Genomic DNA, 19,926 nt, shown 5'->3' with positions numbered 1-19,926 from the left:
CGAGCATGCCAGAGAACTCACCTATGCACTACAAAGGTACAGGGATGCCAGAAATGGCCATCTTGTATAACATATACTTGGATTCAGTCACCTTGCTTCCTCATCTTTAGAGAGCTGTCAAATCTTTGGGCAAAGTCCCTGGTTTCCCTTAGAGAGATCTCTCAAATACAGGCATGTAATTTATCCAGGCCTGGTAGTCTGTCTGCTTTTAATAGCTTTAATTGCTCAATTATCTGCTCCAGTGCATTGGGAAAGCCATTTGGTGTGCTACTTCCTTCCATCCCAGGAAATATATCTCACTTTTGTGATGTTATCCTCTGCTTCCTTAGAAAATACAAAAAAGAATTATGCTATACTAAAATCACATTAGGATTTTTCCATAAAACACGTTCCTAGTTCCTGTGTAGCTAAACTTCCCTATGCTTGTGTGTTTCTTCAGAAAACAGAGGTTTGACAATTCTGTCTTCCTCCTAAACAGTAAGGGGTATTCTAAAGAAGATTTAGTAAACTGTGACTGTCAGCATCCAATCCACATCGAGTGCAAGTGCAACCAATTTGAGTATAGCTGGACAAACAGTGAAAAGAAAGTGGCATTTTGCTGTAGCCTGAAATGATTTGAAGGAGCTGACCCAACAGACTGGTGCTGCATTATGTTAAGCTTTTTCAGTATTTGAACTGTGAACTTGGTTTTAGAGGTGGGTCCGTGTGAGCACAGAGCCATCAGAACTAACTCATGTTCACATTGATCTCCAACTGCAAGTGTCAGATCTCCATCTGCATATATTTTGCTATTGTGTCTATAAATAGTTATCTTTGTAACACTCTGTCCATGAATACTGCGTAACTCACAGAAGTGAATGAAGTTTCTTCACAGTAGTGTTTTCCTTCCTACTTTTTTACTCATCCATATTTAGATAACTAAAAAATGTAACAGCCTCTTATTTCCCACATACAGCCAGCAAAACAAAGGATATTCCTGGACAGTAAATTCCCAACCATATTCCCTACAAATATATTTCTAGGGAGACAAGTTGTGATTCAAAGGGGAAAAAAGCCTCTGTAATACAGATTACAGCTGAATTTAATGACTTGGAAGCAACAGCAAGTACTTAGAACATGCTGTACTGTCTTAAAATAAAGGGCCATGTTATTTTCCAAAACACACAGATTTATGCAGTTCTGCTTATTATTTGAAAAAATACTAAACCATATTAGCAGAGCTATAATTCTGCATTACATTTAAAAAGCAAAAATTCATCTTTAATTTATGTGTACAATGCTACTAGACTAGGGCCCTGAGCAATGTGATCTAGTGGATGGCAACCCTGCCCAGGGTGGGGAGAGTGGAACTGGATGACCTTTAAAGTCCCTTACAACCCAAGCCATCCTATGACTTTATAAGGCTGTAAATTCTTCCTTAACTGATCTTTTTTTCTCTTTTAAAAAGAGTCCATTGCTACTGCATTTGCAGGTTTTTTAAAAGGCTTACGTTTGGAATGAGAAGAACCTTGCTTCTGGGAAGAATAAATATTGCTAGTTGAGAAAAAGCAGGAGTACTGTACCCTGTCAAAATGATTGAATGATGCTCTGAAGTCATTCATTTGTTCCTGGGTGATACCCTTGGCATCTCTTGTGAGGATCTGAGTCTCAACCTCATTGATAGTTCGAGCAATGGTGGTAAGTAGGAGCTCCCATCCAACACGGATGTGCTGTGAGAGAGAAAATACCGAGTTATTACAGAATCAAATGTATTCTTTTTTGAGTACAAAAAGTACAGTAAGAAAAAAATCAGCTCGAAATATTTATGTGATACTTTCTGCCATACCACTAACTCTGTATCATGACCAAGGATCACTAAAAATACAAATGGCCTTCAGAAAAATACGAAGCTGGTTTCTAAATGGGTACTTCTTCACTAAAAGTGAAAATAAATGAAAATTAAACAAGTCTTATGAGATTATCAGAAAGCTTGCCAAATTCCATCTTCTGTGGCGGTCTCTTTAAATCCAGGAAGGTACTGACACCGCACAAGAGGACAGAATAAACTAATAAATACAAAAGGGAGTAAATGGCTACCTCCATGGTATAGTTGGTGTGCTTATTGTCAAACACCAGGGCTTCTTGTATAAGCTGATGATCTCCTTCCAGTTTGTCAATATTGTGTTTATAATTAATGATATTTTGCTCATATTGCTTCAGCTGATTCATCTGGTCCTCCAAAGGCCCTGTCATTTCAATAGAACTGCGGGCGATTTCCTGTCAAAAGAAACAAAGACACCCCCCAGTCCCACAGAATTTAAGCTTCAGATGTGCTAATTGGACCAATGTTCACATAAATATGTTGTATTTTTATACTAAGAAGCAGTAGTAATAAAACCTTCATACAGTGGAGATGAGAAATTTTACTTTAGAAAACACATTTCAAAAGAAACGTGTCACATTTATATCTGGAATTAGTATTGAAACCCCAGTGAACCTGGTATCTTTTCTACAAAAAGCAGAAGTTAAACAGTAATTGTTTAGCGATTGATTTTTCAAAGCTGAATCTCCTAGTCACCATCAAGGTACCACTTGTACAAGGTCCCACAGTTTCAAGAACAATCTTAACAGGTGCTAAGTAGTTTAGGATCAAACAGCTGGTGAACTGTCATTGACTTTGCTGTTGCCCTGTATATAAAGTAGAGATAAAAAAATTATAAATCACTTTGTTCCTCAGCTTCTGCATGAGGAACATGCACACTCACCTCCATCTTGGTCTGGATCCATGGCCCAATGACATTGGCCTGAGCAGCAAACTGGCGGCGCAGGCGCTCGTTGGCGTGCTGGCGGGCTAATTCCTCCTGCAAGGATTGATCCCTCTGAGGCACCAGCTGCTTCACCTGTTACAGTGGGAAAGCACTAAAGGTGAGTAGGCACAACTGAATAGTTTAAAAACAAATGGAACAAATAAGTCTACAGCTGCTAATTTTCATTATTGGTCTGAAGGTCGATATCAGAAGGACAAGCCAGAATGATCACTATTTTAGTTACAACTTCCATGCTAACATAAGAAATTTGTAACATGGCCTTGGGCAGCCTGACCAGAGAGACTGACATGCAGAGAGAAGAAATTCTCACCTCTGTCTGGATTTGAGACAATTATTTCACTGTAACTGCTCTAAGAGCAGTTACTTTGTTTTCCTTTTGAAAAACAAAGGTGATTTTTCAATCTCTAAGTAATTGTTCTAAGAACAGTCAGTGCACAACATTTTATTTGAGCACATCCATACAATAGGATAACATGAGATATGTTCTGCCCATCATGCACATCTGAAGGTCTCTAATTCATTGCAAATGCTTTTGTTTGGCTTACCCTTCTGAATTGGCCAGGGAGATTCTAACCTGAGTCATTACTGCTTGGTTATTATAACCCATTGAGGGTGTGTTCTTGTCCATGTAAGTTTTTCTAATTCTACATTTTACACAATCATTTACCTGTAGCTTTATATCTGTCTTGGTTCCTAATGAAATGAAGTTGGTGTGATTGCTTTAGGAACCTCTCTTTAATCCCTTCCCAGTACTTTTCAGCTGCTAATGCCAATTTTTATCTAATTGGAAAGAAATATTAATGGCCCCAAAGATGCTGATTTTATACATTTTTGAAAAGCAGCATCTGGGTAGAAGAAACACAAAAAATTACTCTTTATACTGAGAGAAAGAATACAATCATTTTCTGTTCTTTTAACAGCACCTCTGGCCAGGCACCAGCTCTGCACTAGCCTCAACACATGCTTCTCTTGCCCTGGCAGAAAGCCAAAGAGGACACAGGTAATATTGCATGACGGGAGCAAAGGATATTTTGAAGCAGGCCTGGCAAACATATGGGAGATCATAAGGTACTGTAGAAATTCATTCTGCCATCTGATGATCTAGAATAATTTAGAGATTTATTGTAAAGTTCTCTGAATAGTCTCAGTATTTCTAAACTGGAATACTGTGTTACAGTGTCCTTTTCGTATTTAGCAATTTAGCAATACATTACCTTTTCCCACTTGCTACGAATCTCTTCGACTGTAACAGTGCTGTAAGGATTGGTTGCACTTATTCTCATGCTGTAACTCTGGATGACTTTTTCAACTTCATTCTGGATTGATAGGATGGCCTGTCGTTCACCATCTGCCTCTGGCAAAGTAGCTTTAAATTGATCATGCGCAGAGATTAAACTCTAAAATCAGAAACAGAGAGGGAAAGCATGAAAACTTTAACATTTCATCCAACATCTGGAAGATCTGCTGTAAATAAGCACAGCTCCTCTCTCAGGCTCTCAAACATCCTGGCTACTGGGTATAGATACAGGAAATAGTACATTTAGATACATTCATGTAACAGCCCTCATTGGTTTTATCAGGACCATCACTTTTCCATAATCTCTGGAATATGCTTTCATACCAACAAAGCAACCTAGTTGCAACAGAATAGACATGGCCTATCACAAAGCAAACATTAAGACAGATATTGGGGGGTTTCTTATATGTATTCTACTTTCCCAGAAGGAAAATCTTCCTTTCTTGTTTTCCCTATGACTTTAATCCAAAAAAACCCCAGATAACCATTTACCTGAATTTCCTCTATGCTATGAACAATAAACATGTCCTGTAGGTCTTCCATAGCACCTTCCATCCAGTTGTTGAAAGGAGCAGCTCTTTTGGCAAACTCCAGGTGAAGCTGATCAATTGTTTCGAGCAATTTCTCTGTCCTCTGTACAGGTTGGGAAAAGTGCATTCTTTTGTTATTAGGGCAAGATCTAGCTCCATGCACATACCCACCCATATACAAAGTCATGCCTCATCTTTTCAAAATCATTTGATTGCACTGATTGATTTCACCACCTGCTTTAAGGATTCTCACTCAAGGCATTTGGTCTAATTGCAGTAAAAGTACTCTCATATCCAACACATTAAAAGGGGTGGGTGTATGCCTTTGAAGTATAACTATTGATATTTTAAGTATTTTTGTTATTGGGACCTAACTGAAAGTGAATTAAAATCTGATAATTTTGATTTAGTAATTTCTTGTAAGTACAAAAAGGAAGAATTACACATATATTTCCCACCTTGGCATTTATGTGTGTGACTTCCTCTTTTCCTAAGGAACAAGGCTTTACAAAGTATCTCAGTGCTTTGGAATACTCACTACCAGAAATTAATCTACTGCTGGACAGAAAAGAATGCAAGACTGCAAATTCAGGCTAGTATGAAAAGGCAACTAACCAACAGCTTTTTTTAGCCTTGCTGGACACTGGATTCCCACAGAGAGGTGCTACAAACCACATGCCATTTGTTGCTGCTTTAGAACTATCCCTGGGAGCTCAGTACTGTCAAGTCTACTCTGAGCAATTCAGTCTGTTTGCAAAAGTAACCACACCAAAATGAAATGGAGGTCTGAGGAAAGGGTTTATTGCTATTTGGATTCCAAAGTGGATGCTCAATGGCAGCATTTCCAGATCTGAAATAAATGGTTCATTTCCCTCTCCCTGCCTCAGCTGAGCTGCTGATCCTTGTTACATGGTTTACCTCCAGTGCCTCTCTCCTTTTCTGAGTGAGTGTTCCCAGGCTGTCCCATTGGTCACATATCTTTTGACATCTATCATTGACACTTGCAGCATCATGGTAGTCCAGTTCACTAAGAAAGAGCAAAGACAAAAATCTGTGTGACTTTTTGAAAGACAGGAGCAGTTGCACTGTCCACACTTCCACTGGCCCTCAACAATTCTTCCCCTCTTTTTTGCAATATTTCTTCTAAGGTAAGCAAGTGTTGCAGTATGGACATTGTGTTTAGGCATTCAGCAGTTTGAGAAGCACAGCACAGGAATAGCATCAATCTCCTCTGCTCTGAGAAAAATCAACTGACATCCAGGTATTAAAGACAATTAAGGTGTCCAAGCATCTTTGTCTTAGCTATTCCTGTGACACAAGCAATTCAATCCCCTGATGGCCAGAATGCTTCAGTCTTGGTCTTTATCAAGTTTGCCAAGATTGGTTTTAAATTAATTGGCCTGAAATATCCATTTTGTTTTGAATAATCGAATGATCCTTTCCTTATATGCTTTGAAATTATGTAACTGAGAAAGATACATCAGGTTGGATTCAAAGCATAACCTCTCACAAGCCTGGCAATACTAATAGGGGCTGCCCAGATCTGGGGCTCAGAGAACAATTTTTGTCTTCCTCTCCAGGGGCTCCTCACAGATCTACGCCCAGAACTGGCTGGTTCAGACCCACATATGCCACATCTCAAGACCCACATATGCCACCAGCATGAATCAGTGCATTCACAAAGGATAGCAGTTACCATTGCTTTTTCACCTGCTTCATAGGCTGATATTATCCTGACAGGAAGCAATTTACTATTCTGCCTGAGATTGGAATAAAATTTTAAGGCTCTGTCCTGAGATTCTGCACGGAGTCTGCTTCAAACTGAACTTGCGATCTCAGTGGCAGATGATAGCCATCCATAGTACCTGTGCTTGACACTTTGGAAACTCACTTTTCTTGGTGTATTACCATCCACTGAGTTTAGCTCTTGGCTTCTCCTCGAGAACACTCTGCCCAGTACTAAACGTTGCAGAGACTGTAAATACATGACACGTGGCAATATGAATCTAAGATTTACTTTGAGGCTTGAACAAGACAGTAAATGCAGATAGAATTTATTCCCCTTTTTTTGAGCATTCTTCTCTAGGCAGTTGGCAAGAGGAAGGTATAGATCACACTGCCAGTAACACAGAGAATCAGAGAACAAAATGAGAAGAGGCAGCTTTCCTCTGTGAAGCCAGAGGCCGGAAGCCAGAAGCTCTGTAGGCCAGGGGCAGTATTCATGTTTCCTCTTCTAAGCCCAGTCAGAGCAATCTGGTTTGGGATAAACCTGAGAAGTATGAGAAGCATTCTGTTTAAAAGAAGCTTCAGATGTGCTGCAATCAATTGAAAGTGTTGAAAGTGAAGAATGGTAAAACAGGTGAAAAAAAAAAATACCATCACAGAATCACAGAGTAGGTCAGGTTGGAAGGGACCACAGGTCATCTGGTCCAACCTCCCTGCTCAAGCAGGGTCATCCTAGAGCACATGGCACAGGATTGAGGCCAGGCAGTTCTTAAATATCTCCAGTGAGCGAGACTCCACAACCTCTCCAGACAATCTGTTCCACTGCTCAGTCACTCTCACAGTAAAGAAGTTCTTCCTCATATTCAGATGGAATTTCCTGTGCATCAGTTTCTGCCCATTGCCTCTTGTCCTATTGCTCAGCCCCACTGAGAAGAGCCTGGCTCCATCCTCTTGGCACCCTCTCTTTAGTTACTGACAGACATTGATAAAGTCCCTTCTCAGTCATCTCTTCTTGAGGCTGAACAGGCCCAGCTCCCTCAGCCTCTCCTTATAAGAGAGATGTTCTAGTCCCCTCATCATCTCTGTATCCCTCTGCTGGACCTGCTGCAGGAGTTCCATGTCTCTCTTGTACTGAGGAGCCCAGGACTGCACACAGCACCCCAGATGTGACCTCACCAGGGCTGAGTAGAGGGGCAGGATCAGCTCCCTTGACCTGCTGGGAATGCTCTTCCTAACGCATCCCAGTCCTTCTTGGCCACGAGAGCACTGCCGGCTCTTGGACAGCTTGTTGTCCACCAGGATCCCCAGGTCCTTCTCCACAGAGCTGCTTTCCAGCAGCTCAGCCTGCAGCCTGGGGGGTGCTGGTGCAGGGGTTATTCCTCCCCAGGTGCAGGACCCTGCACATGCCTTTGTTGAATTTCAGCCAGTTCTTCTCTACCCATCTCTCCAACCTGTCAAGGTCATTCTGAAGGGCTGCACAGCCCCTCTGGGGTATTGGCCCCTCCTCCCTGCTTCGTGTTGTCAGTGAACCTGCTGAGGAGGCATCTACCCCTCCATCTGCGTCATTGATGAACAAGGTGAGCAACACTGGGCCCAGCACTGAACCTTGGGGGACACCACAAGTGACAGGCCTCCAACTTGACCATGTGCCACTGCGTACGATCCTCTGGGATCTGCCATTCAGCCAGTTCTGAATCCACCTCTCTGTCCACTCATCCAGCCCACGCTTCCTGACTTTGCCTGTGAAGATGCTGGGAGAGACAGTGTTGAAAGCCTAGCTGAAATGGAGGTAGACAATATCCTCTGCTCTTTCCTCATCTATACGGGTAGTCGACTCATTGTAGAAGGCAATTAGGTTGGTCAAGTGTGATTTACCTGACTACTCCTGATCACCTTCTTGTCTTCCCTGTGGCTTGAGATGGCCTCCAGAATCAGACACTCCATCACTTTTCCAGGGATTGAGATGATGCTGGAACTACTGGCTGGTAGTTCCCTGAGTTCTACTTCTTACACTTTGTGAAGACTGGGGTGACATTTGCTTTTTTCCAGTCCTCAGGCACCTCTCCTGACTGCCTTGGCCTTTCAAAGATGATTGTGAGCAGCCTCACTATGGTATCCTACAGTTCTTTTAGCACTCATGGATGCAGCACATCAGAGCCCATGGACTTGTAGATGTCAAGTTTGCCTAGGTATTCTCTAATCCAATTCTCCTAAACATTTTTAAAAATAACAAAAACAACCCAAAATTGTGAAAGTAAACTCTTGTATGTAAGGAGAAAGCTGCCAGCAAGTCATACTGTACAAGGGTTCCTTAACTCAAAAGTTAAGGAACTTCTTGGAAGCCCTTTCATTAGCCTTCAAGGGACGCAACAAAAGCCACCTATCTGCTAAGAAATTTTAAGTCAGGAGCATAGAGTCTTGGATGAAACAGGCTGAGATTTATTTTGCTGTCATGAGTTTTTGGCTGAAATATTAGTATTATAGCATATTAAGATTATTAGATTTTTTTCCTGAGTGAGCAAATTTTATTTTTGCTTCAATGGATCACTTATCTCCTTTTGTCAATTAGAGTAAGGGCAGGTGTCCTTCCATGAAAGTGAGGGACTGATTGTACCAGCTGTGGTCAAAGTGCTGGAAGGTGATATGCCACCCTCCTCCACAAGCTCTGCCAGGGAGATTCCATCATTCCCCTAAGATCTCTACTATCCTGTTCCTTCCAGGTATATATGCTGTGGACAAATACGTAGAAGAATAATATCAAAACAACTTTTTAAAAGGGCACCCATGGGTCAAAAATCCTAAGTTAGCTTACCAAGTGGCATTAAACAATGTAGCTCCACTACCTTTCTGGGCCTGCTGTTCTTTACTTCAAGTAAGTGTGTTGTAGGTATCAAAGAACATTTTTCTGCTCAAAGCAGGAGCAGAAGAAGTAATAACTCATCAAATATTAACTACTTGGAAATAGAGCACAGGCTTACATTCCCTGTCCTATTAATTTTTGTATCTTCCCCAACATTGAAGAGACTAGATTTACATTTTGTTAAAATTTGTGCTTTGCATTGCATGAAATACAGCTTCTCCTGTGTTACAGACCTTCTAAGAGAACAGTCTTTCTATTTGTTTGGCCATTTGAAACCTACAGCCTTTGGAATTTAAAATTACTAAGTTACCGCTATTGATCTTACAAGTAATTCAATCTTATCTGTCCAAAATTAAAAATTTACTGACATTTTGACCTGATCCAGAGAAGCACTTAAGTATGAGCTCACTTTAGGAACAGTGATAGTGCCACAGAAATAACCTGCTGAGCAACATGTTTTAGCAGTGCTTCAGAACAAGGTTCATGTTAACCATGCATGTAAGCACAGTTTGAGCCCAGGTCTCCAGAATCAAGATGACTCTCAAATCAGTGTTACAGATAATGGTCTCCTTGGCTGGAAATCAGGACATTAGAAGTGATGGATATACAAGAAATTACATTCCAAAAATTTTGCCTTGATGATTGGAAACATTGAAATGAGCACATAAGATCATAAATTAATATGGGTTTTCATAGTACAGCTCACTCAAGTTAGCATTTGTTATGTCATAAATGGCAAATCTGAATTTAGAAATGCCTGTCCCCCTTCAGCTTTGTATAAAGCCCTATCCAAGCCCTGTCATGCCTCTTTGCCAAGGAATATCTAAGCCTATACAGGCTGCGAACACAACAATCTTATAGCAGCATCCTGGCTGGAATCACCTGTTTGCATACCAACATAAATCCTCTATCTAAATAGCAACAATCAACAAGCTTGTAGCAACTTTAACCTTAAGCACAAAGTGGACTGAGCTGCTGCAGCAGAAAATACCAGATCAGACAGGAAACTGTAACTAGTAGAGTTCAAGGTCATACAGCAATAGTTCTCTTTTGAAATTTGCAACATTAGGCATCCAAGAGATCGACTAAAACAAAACATGGAGGTGGACTGACTTGGAATGTAGACACAGATGATGATGGTTTCTGTAAGGGCCTGCTCCAGTGATGAGAAAAAAACCAACCAACCCACCAACCAAACAAATAAGCAAAAATCAAGAAAGAAATACCCACATGGACTTCAACAGGTTTTGTATCAGGTGCACATTTCTTAGCATTCAGACATTGATCCTTCTTTAAAAATATGGATTAAGAAAGAAATTAGCATTTTCCTCCATAGTTTTATTGTGCGAGGAATTACATATAATTAAAATCAGTATTTAGACAGAAGGTGTCCATTTGCTTGCAGCCAGTGATAAAACCTGACCTTTATGACCTTTCATTCAGTATTCTCCATGGGCATTAAGCCTAACTGAGCTACAAAGTCACAGTGAAAAATCAGGCACTGATAGCCCCATTGTACGGAGAAGCAGAGAAGTCAAATTAGAGCATCTCTAAATGCAATCAGCTTTCAGCACCTTCGCAGCCCAGGCCACAAATAACTTGTTTAACTTCACACAGCAAATTACTGAAACAACTGAGAAGAGACAATCCCAAAATAGACAGGATACCGTGTTCATTGGCGTCACCAGAGGTAAAGGACAGAGGGTTCAAAACACTGGTAAGCAGATGCTGTGCTGTGTATACTACATTCCCAAACTTTCACATAATTCATAAAGCTGAATCTGAATTAGCAATGATTAGGTGTTACAGAAACTTTCTTTAGTATAAAGAGAAGCAAATCTCAGGGGTAATCCCAAGCAGAAATACAGGCTGGGTAGAGAATGGATTGAGAGCAGCCCTGGGGGGAAGGACTTGGGGATGTTGGTTAACAAGAAGCTAAATATGACGCAGCAATGTGCACTTGCAGCCCAAAAAGCCAAACGTGTCCTGGGCTGCATCCAAAGCAGCGTGGCCAGCAGGGCCAGGGAGGGGATTCTGCCCCTCTGCTCTGCTCTGGTGAGACCCCACCTGGAACACTGCAGCCAGCTCTGGGGCCTCCACAAAAGACATGGACCTGTTGGAGTCGGTCCAGAGAAGGGACACAAAGATGATCAGAGGGGTGGAGCATCTGTCCCAGGAAGACAGGCTGAGAGACTTGGGGCTGCCCAGCCTATAGAAGAGTTGGTTTTGGGGAGACCTTATAGCAGCCTTCCAGTGCCTAAAGGGGACTTAAAAGAGAGCTGGAGAGGGACTTTTAATGAGGACAAGGGGGAATGGCTTTAAACAGCAAGAGGGCAGATTTAGACTGGATATTAGGCAGAAATTCTTTACTGTGAGGGTGCTAAGGCACTGGAACAAGTTGCCCAGAGAAGCTGTGGATGCCCCATCCCTGGAGGTGTTCAAGGCGAGGTTGTATGGGGCTTTGAACGTTATCTAGTGGAAGATGTCCTTGTCCATGGTAGGGGTCTTGGAACTAAATGGTCATTAAGGTCCCTTTCAACTTGAGCCATTCTATGAAATAACTCCACAGAGATCAAGGCATGCTAGGAGGTGTTTCATAAGCTCACATATTCAGGGCAGTCTCCATTCTCTGTAATTTTTTCAGATTTCTTTCACATTAACCAAAACACAGTACTGCCCACTGTGATTTACTTTTCTTCCTTTAAATTATCTTGAAGATGGGCTTTTTCTTTTCAATCCATTTGAATTACACAATTCCTGTAAGTGCTGCTACTATCAGGTATGAACTACATTTTTAGACAAGTCCCTGATTTTTAAATCATTAATGAATATGGAGCTGTTTATGAGTCATGGTCCTTCACAAAGTGACAAAAGGGCATGTTTCTAAGACTTGATTTCTGAGCAGTAACTGTTCTGCCTGTTCAAGGTGAGAAACTGAAACTTGGAGAGCTGAAGCCAAGGGCAGGAATCTGAGAATTTTGATCTTGGCTGCTGTTTCAACCACTACTGCACATTTCCTCCTGTTGGCTTTACAGATTTATACAGTGAGTGCCAAACTGCCAAGACCAGGAGTGGCACCACTGATTTACAGTACAAAGCCTCTGCAATTAACTGCATAAGGTGATAAAATCAAATGTGCTTACCTTGGTGTTAACACCAAGATGGCTTTACCCAAACAGGTACATAATGCTACAGTCCTATCAGTGCAGGCAGAGCTCACAGAACTGTGCTTCACACAGGTGAATTAACAACCTTCCCACAAACAAAAGCAAGCTCCACCAACAGGGACAGAGTTTAGCCAGACTAACTTGAACAACACTCAGGACTTTGCTGCCATAAGGGGTCAGTCCAGAGCCTTGACTCTTCACACTGCTGACCTATGCAGCTGATGTCAACAACACAGATGTAGCCTAAATGAGCAGTTCTCAGCTTTGGCTGTGTTTTCTCTGGGCATAGTATGCTGGCTGAGCAAGCGTCAGTGGCTAAATTGATGGAACTGTGGATGAAAACTCTGCCTCTCCTATAGGAGAGCCTTGTGTGTGCTTGATTCCTTGTGCAACCCTGAGCAAGTTACTTAGTTTCCATATGCCCCACTGTCCCTTCTGTAAAATGAAGACAAGGGCACTTCCAAATATAATATCAAGAAGTTGTGAAAATAAGCATATTAGAGACAATTAAATCTGCAGGAAAGTCAGTGCATTACCCACTATTATGGAGATAATATAGGGATGTGAAGCCTTTCAAAAGGACCAATATACTTGTGAAGATACTTGATCTGTAATTTGTGTAAATGAAAATATTTTCTAAGTTAAACAACTCATAGGCAGTACCTCTCAGCAGACCATGAACTGAGAAATAAACACCTCCAGGATTCCCATCAACCCACAATGGGTAGAGCTAATGCTAAAAGATTACTGTGAAGTCAAGTTGAAAATGTTTGTTTTCAAATAATTTTGGTCAGTTGAATATCTATATTTGGTTGGGGGTAAGAGGGGGATGAGGGAAAGGTCTCAGTGACCAGCTCAGATAATATACTTATGAAGCTATGTCTGGAATTCCTACGTTGGTACCTATGACACTATCAAATTCATTGGAAAGAGTTTATCGCAAAGTTAAATGTCAGCAGCTGCAAGCCTTTAAATGGAACATACTTCAGCTCCTGGGCAATGGCAGCGATCTGTTCCACCCTGTCCTGGTGAGCAGCCAAATCGCTCTCAAAAGCTTCATGTTTCCTTAACATGGCACGGACTTCTGTCAGAGAGGCAGACTCATAATCCTTCTGAAGCAAGGTCTGCTCTTTGCCTGAAAGAGGAAATTAAAATATTACTCATTTTTTGCTAATTTATTTGTTAGGAAAATTGCAAATTTAATCAAATTTTTGGTTGAGGCGTGGTGAAAATCATATGTCTGGAATTAAATCCCACCCCCACTGAAATCAGCAGCAAATTGTCAGCACATGTTAATTAGAAACATATATTTTTAAAGCTCTCACAGTGATGTCTTGATTTTTGCATAGTCTGCTGATACAGGTCTAAAACAGCGACTATTACTTTGCTGGAGAAACTGGCATAAAAATGGTATATTAGCAAAAACTGTATTTCTAAACCACTGTGCTAAGTTTTTGTAGAATAGACTTACAAAACCAGAAATCACACTGCTATGCTCAGCTTCACTCTTACTAATGATCTGTTATTCTTTTTTGTTCTGCCTTCAATTCATTATTCATTTCAGCACTTAACAAAAAACCAGCCCTGAGATGTGTGACTGCCTTTTGTATCAAACACTGAATTTTAAGTGGAAAATCCCAACTTATCTACAAAAGGCTAGGGAAGCAAAGATTAAGTAGAAACTGAAATACTACTGCTGAGTAACTCCTATGTTGGACAACTGAGTCCACACAGACAGGCCCTGCAGCTACACTCACCACATGGCATTTACAGCTCTGTGAATCCTAGAGCCAGAAGCAACTATTGTTTGTGTACCAGCCTATGTGAAGTTTTCCCTACACAACAGCTGTAACTTGTCACCATGAGTAGTTTATGCTTAGAAATAGGCTCTCAGGGCTGATAAATGGTGTAGTTTCCCTTCTAGTATCTGCTTGGCAGCCGTTTACAGCCTTGCATGCTTCCAGCAACTGTTAGAGGATGGACTCTGATTCACTTTCACAGTGTCAAAAGAATCTTGCTGGAAAAAGCCAGAAGCATGGCAGAAACAGCAAGACAGTCGTCAGGATGATAGAGCAGACCTATGTTTAATAGTCCCCAACAAAACTGAATGCCACTGTATGGTCCTACAGGTGTCACAACTACAGGTAAGGTTAGGTTACCATTAAAAGCCAGAACTATAAATGGCGTGTAATCGAGGGTTTGGAGCAAAGCAGACACGAGTCTATTGTCATGTAGCTTATCTGGACTACCCAGAACATCATGATGACCAAATAATAATAAACTCAGAATACCTCCATTAATAATTTCACACTCAGCCAGTGGTATCATTGCATTCCTGGTTGGATTGCTGGTGTACAACTACATAGGAATACATCAGCAGTAATGGCCTCTATTCAAATGCAGAATATTCCCATTGACTCACTACCTCAAGTATGATTTTTACAGTTACATCTCATTAGCAACATGCCAACAAGTTAGGATCGTGACTACAGTCAACAAAACCTGACATTTTATCTGTTATTATTTTAGGTTGTCTGAAACTGTCCAAACTACTTATAAGTGAGTTCATGGCTGGCAAATACTCAGCACTGACAGTTCAACTTTGAACATTAAAATACTAAAAATGTTAAAAGGCATCTCTCCTCACCATATGCCCACTGTTCATGAGTGGAAGCCTTCTGCCTAAATTTCTCAGCCAAGTGTTCAAGTCTTTCCAGTCGTCGTATTTCATTCAGCAGCCACTCTTCATAGCCCTTCTCAGCTTGCTCAAGTCTCTGCCAAGCACCGGCAATATCCTGTGAAGAGAATACATGGGAGAGATGGATGAAACTATAACCTCTTTTTATCTAAATTTACAGATTTTTGATTCCTTCACAATTTGGCTTCAAAAAGAGAAGTTTTTATGTTCAGATTTTGTAAAATCACAGAATCAGAGAAAATGTTGTGAGGCAGTTGTCTTTTAGTGCAGACACCTGCTTCTCATAGTGTGTTGCATTCAGATGGGGTCACAAAATGAGCCCCTATAGAAATGGTTTTTGAGCATGGTTATGTGTCCAATGTCTTCACAATATATTGCTTTTACCTCCATTTTACAATGTGCGTGTTCTTTTATGATATACCTATCTGTTATCAAAATGAAAGTGCTTTGCTTTCACAAGTTGACAATAGCAAAGTAATTAGTATCAAGAGGATTTGGTGCGTATTTTACCTGGAACACAAATTCATTTCACCTTCTGTAGTACACAAAGTTTTGTGAGCTTCCTTGCAAACTCAAAGACATGAGTGGGAAGCTGAAGTAACAGGGCCCTTATTTCCTGCATACGGGGAGTGGACAATGGCCCTTTTCAGACGGAGCAATTTTTTTTTGTTTATGAAATCTGAGAAACCAAAACACAATGATAGAGTAGAGTACAGAAACAGGTTTGCTATATTCAACGGGAAATGTTTTGACCCACAGTCAAGTCACAGTACTTATCAGCAGATGAGGATTCTTGGTACTGACTATTCTTGTCTTCATAGACATAAGAAAAAAAGCAGAATTGAAAAATGCAGAAACATGTATTGAGCATTGTCTGTTTGTTTAAGTTTGATGACTAAAAGGTCAGTGAAACCACTGAGTTTTGCTTAAATAAACAATCATTGGCCTCACTGATACAGAAGTATTGATAACACTGCCAAAGGAAGCTCTGTATCGTCTTGCATCTCCAGATAACTTGCTTTTGTGAAAGCCTTCAAAGAGGCAGGAGCATGCTTATTAGAAAGCAAGATTCTAGAATGAAAGGGAATATGTAAAAAGCGTTTGGTGTTGAAAAAGTGCAGCAAACTGATGTTTCTGAAGATGACTTAGAATTTCCCTTCAATCCTTCATGTTGACATTTTTGGAAGATCATTGATGAAGCAAACAGAATATTGATGCCTCCTTTACTTACTGAAACCATTTTCCCCTCTGATGGCATGAAAGCTGGCCGATTGCTGATTCTCAGTTTTGTCTGCAGGGTGTTGAAATTGATCTCCAACTGACATTTCTCTTGGACTTTGGGAGGCTTGTGTTTGCGGCGGTAGTCCCGGAAATCCTCTAATTTCTTCTGCATAGCCTGCATTGTTTTTTCTGGGGTCCTGTTTTCCAGCCAAGGAATTGTCCGGCGAATCCATTCTAAAAGCTTTCAAACCAACATAAACAAGTCAAATCAAGACAATGGAAAAACAATGAAGAAAAGGCTATCTTGAACATACAAATCTTAGTTTTGTTCCATTTTAATATTATTCACTTCAGTTGGTACTGATGCCTTAATGGCAAGTAAACACAAGATATTCCAAGTTGAACAATACTTTTATAGCAAATTTGCACAGATATTCTAGGTATTTCTAGAAATACCCTGGTTTTCAGAAAGATTAAGACACATGTAAGGTGTCTCTAATTACTCAAAATCTGAGTTACCCAGTATCATCTACCCCTTTCAAAAGTATTGGTCTTGGTTTTTCAGGTAGTCATAGTTATGGGATCAGGTCAGAAACAGCCTCAAGTCATATAAAAATCTTCACTTGGAAGGCCATTAGTGCAAATTTAGATACAGAAAGTAGTGCTGTGACCTCAGTATGTTTTTGCAGGTTATGCATAAAAGATAACAAAGCTCTCACTTGTGCACTGTATATCTGTAGTCATGCTCAGCAGATTTGCCATTAAACAAGAAAGGACAGGAGGAATACCTTCATCTGTACATTCATCTGCTGTCTGTGCTCACAGATGAATTGTGAACAACCTGACAGACCCTCTCCAGGTGTGCTTTGCAGTACAAAAAGCCAATGGGCTTGCTTGGAGTGACAGGATCTGTATGTTCCGCATGTGGTCAAGGATGGCTGTCTTCCAAGATTAGAGAGACAGGAAGCTTGGTCTTGGGGCAGACAGATGACACTTTTGGGCACGTTAACAAGACTGACTGACTTGCTGAAGGTCACACAGGAAGTCTGTGGCAAAGGAATCACCTAAAACTTGATATCCTGGGCACCTGGGCTTTGTAACCTGCCACTGTGAGATTTACCCTTCCAGTGTCTCCACTTTCCTGTCTTGAAGAGAGTGCATGAATCTTTCATCTTTCAATATTTCACAGACATAATTGTCACCACATTACACATAGAGCATCCTTACCTCACTTGCTAGTCTCTCATACTCTTCCATCAACCTCTCATTTTCCTGATTCACAGCAAGCACCTTACAGATCCGGTTAGCTGCAGTCTCAGCCTGTAAGACACAGCAAATAAACAGGACATATTCATAAACACATTCTGAGAAAGGTATAGGCTTGGAGAAAGAGAGAGAATGTGGCTGCTGCAAATAAAAGATCACATTCTTTTATAGTTGTTGATTTATGCTCCTAGATTGCTTAGATACTCATTTTCCCTCCTTCTGCAGCCATAGATTCCAAAGGCCTGAATGAGGCATGGATCAGCACAGAGGTCCCTTTGTTGTACAATGAAGCCTTACTATATAGTTGTCTAATAAATCTTTTCTTTTTAAAGACAACTTAGGCAAGTCTTAAAGATATCCTATTAGGTTATTTTTTTAAATCACATCCAAAAAGTATTAGATTTGTTAGCCACACTGGAAAGACACCACATGTGATGCAGGAGTCTCAGACCACTCTATATCTGCATATCATATGTACATACACCCTTGAGAATAAGTGCAGCTCAACCACTGACAGCAAATCTTCTCATGCCTCCTGACAAATTTATATGCGAAGGCACTGTGTAGCTCTGCCATATTTAAAATTTACTAGTTTGGTATCACAGAGCAATACTTTCACACAAATATGACTCTGATGATCTAATCAAATAAATATCCATGTAGACTCCTGTGTTAAAGAGTATTTGGAATTCCCCTCTTGCACAGATAGCAAAACCGTCATACCCAGAAGTGAGAGAGTGCAACAGTGTAGTTGTGCTGTGGTAAGGTATAGGCGACCTAGCCAACAGGAAGGGAAATTCAGTCCTGAGGATGAAGGGAAAATATCAACTACTTTAAAGGTTCTTTATTTTTTTTAACAGAAGTTGGGTTATGTCCATTTGTAGGCTAGAAATGTATGAAGCAGAAGAGTAGGAAATGCCACATTTATAAGTGACAATCTCACCGAAAACAGCTCTGCTGCTGTTATTCATGCCTTTTATACTAGCACTTTCATCCACAAATAATTCTTATGGCTTCAGTGGGAACCAGGCACAAATACTGTGTTGGATGTCTTCTGTGCCCTTCTGTGTCTTTAGGCATCTTTGAAAATCTAGCCCTAAATTACTACTCAGCATAAGTAAGTCTCCGTCTCCAAAAGTCAAATATTCTATTATGCAGTAAACACATAAGATGTTGTAGCAACAAGCAACAACTCCACTTAACAATATCTTCAAACACATTTTTTCTGAAACAGTCCTTAAAATTTCCAAATAAAGACCCAAAATTAGAAGCAAAATCTCTATTTGAATTAAAGAAGTTAATTTGTTACACATTTAACTAAAACAGGTTTGAGAGTTGGTTAAAAACAAATATTAGTGCTCAAGTAATACTTGCAAATGTTAATTAAAACCACATAGTACTAAATTAGTTGTTTGGGTTTTTTTTAAATAAGCTAGTGGAAATGTGAAACAACCAATCAAAAACACAGCAACCTGAAGGGACAGTTGATTAATACCTGCTCTGCTCCAGCAAAAGCATGGTAGAAGCAGGACACATATGTCATGATAGCTCTCTCATCAGGTTTGGGAGTGTTCACAATATCTACAAGAGGGGGGAGAAGTTAAAATAAAACAAGAAAAAAAGGAATCGAGGAGTAGAAAATAGGAGGAATAAATAAATGCATAACTTCATGTCCTTCTTACTGTTTTCTTATCCATAGCTCTGTATTCTAGAGGCTCTACAAAGCTGTAATAAATTTAATGTTAGATTGAGGGGTGCTGACGGAATATAAAATACATTAAAAATCCAGTATAAGCTCATACAAAGAGGAGGATTTTTTTTAATAAGCTCGATCCTGCAGTATTGCCACAGGGGGAGTAACCTTAACAAGACTGTCTGCTTAAGAACTGACACATGTATGTCTGGTGACTTGGATTGTGGGGGTTTTGACTAAGACACAGGAAAGGCAGACTACATTTCGATCTGGGGAGATATTCATTGGAAGTTGCACCTGGATTAGTTACAACCTTAGCATTATATATCAGTATTCCTTATATTACCAGTACCTGAAGTATGCCCAACTCCAAACCGCCTTGCTTTTTAGAATTTTCCTTCTTTTCTTTATGACATGATTCCAGAGCTTGTCTGAGATGTCTACATATGTTTCTGTGTCTGTTTTGCATAGTAGCATCATTAGATGTTGCTGTTTGTACTTACCATTAAGCATTTAACATTTTAAAAACAATCCTGAAAACATAAGAGAAGGGTTTATTTTCTGAGCATGTTATGATGATTTTGACATCTGTAGCAGAAATAATATCCAGCAGAGAGAAGAAAGATGGCATTCTACTATTGAAATTTTTTTTCACTCTGCGT

General features: G+C 40.3%; 1 protein-coding gene across 1 annotated transcript in view; it reads right to left on the bottom strand.

Annotated features, from left to right (window-relative positions):
- ACTN2 (actinin alpha 2) overlaps positions 1–19,926 on the bottom strand; it is a 69,017-nt gene that overhangs the window by 9,355 nt on the left and 39,736 nt on the right. The window contains exons 8-18 of the mRNA XM_082303441.1: positions 19,067–19,152; positions 17,533–17,625; positions 16,316–16,546; positions 15,034–15,181; positions 13,371–13,521; positions 5,553–5,661; positions 4,597–4,737; positions 4,022–4,204; positions 2,745–2,879; positions 2,077–2,256; positions 1,563–1,709 (exon numbers count right to left, since the gene is read on the bottom strand). Coding sequence (XP_082159567.1) covers positions 1,563–1,709; positions 2,077–2,256; positions 2,745–2,879; positions 4,022–4,204; positions 4,597–4,737; positions 5,553–5,661; positions 13,371–13,521; positions 15,034–15,181; positions 16,316–16,546; positions 17,533–17,625; positions 19,067–19,152 — 1,604 coding nt within the window. The remainder of the gene's footprint in view (positions 1–1,562; positions 1,710–2,076; positions 2,257–2,744; positions 2,880–4,021; positions 4,205–4,596; positions 4,738–5,552; positions 5,662–13,370; positions 13,522–15,033; positions 15,182–16,315; positions 16,547–17,532; positions 17,626–19,066; positions 19,153–19,926) is intronic.

Source organism: Coloeus monedula (genome assembly GCF_965178545.1).
Source record: "Coloeus monedula genome assembly, chromosome: 2".
Classification (NCBI taxonomy): domain Eukaryota; kingdom Metazoa; phylum Chordata; class Aves; order Passeriformes; family Corvidae; genus Coloeus; species Coloeus monedula.
This window is presented reverse-complemented; position numbering and strand designations above follow the sequence as displayed.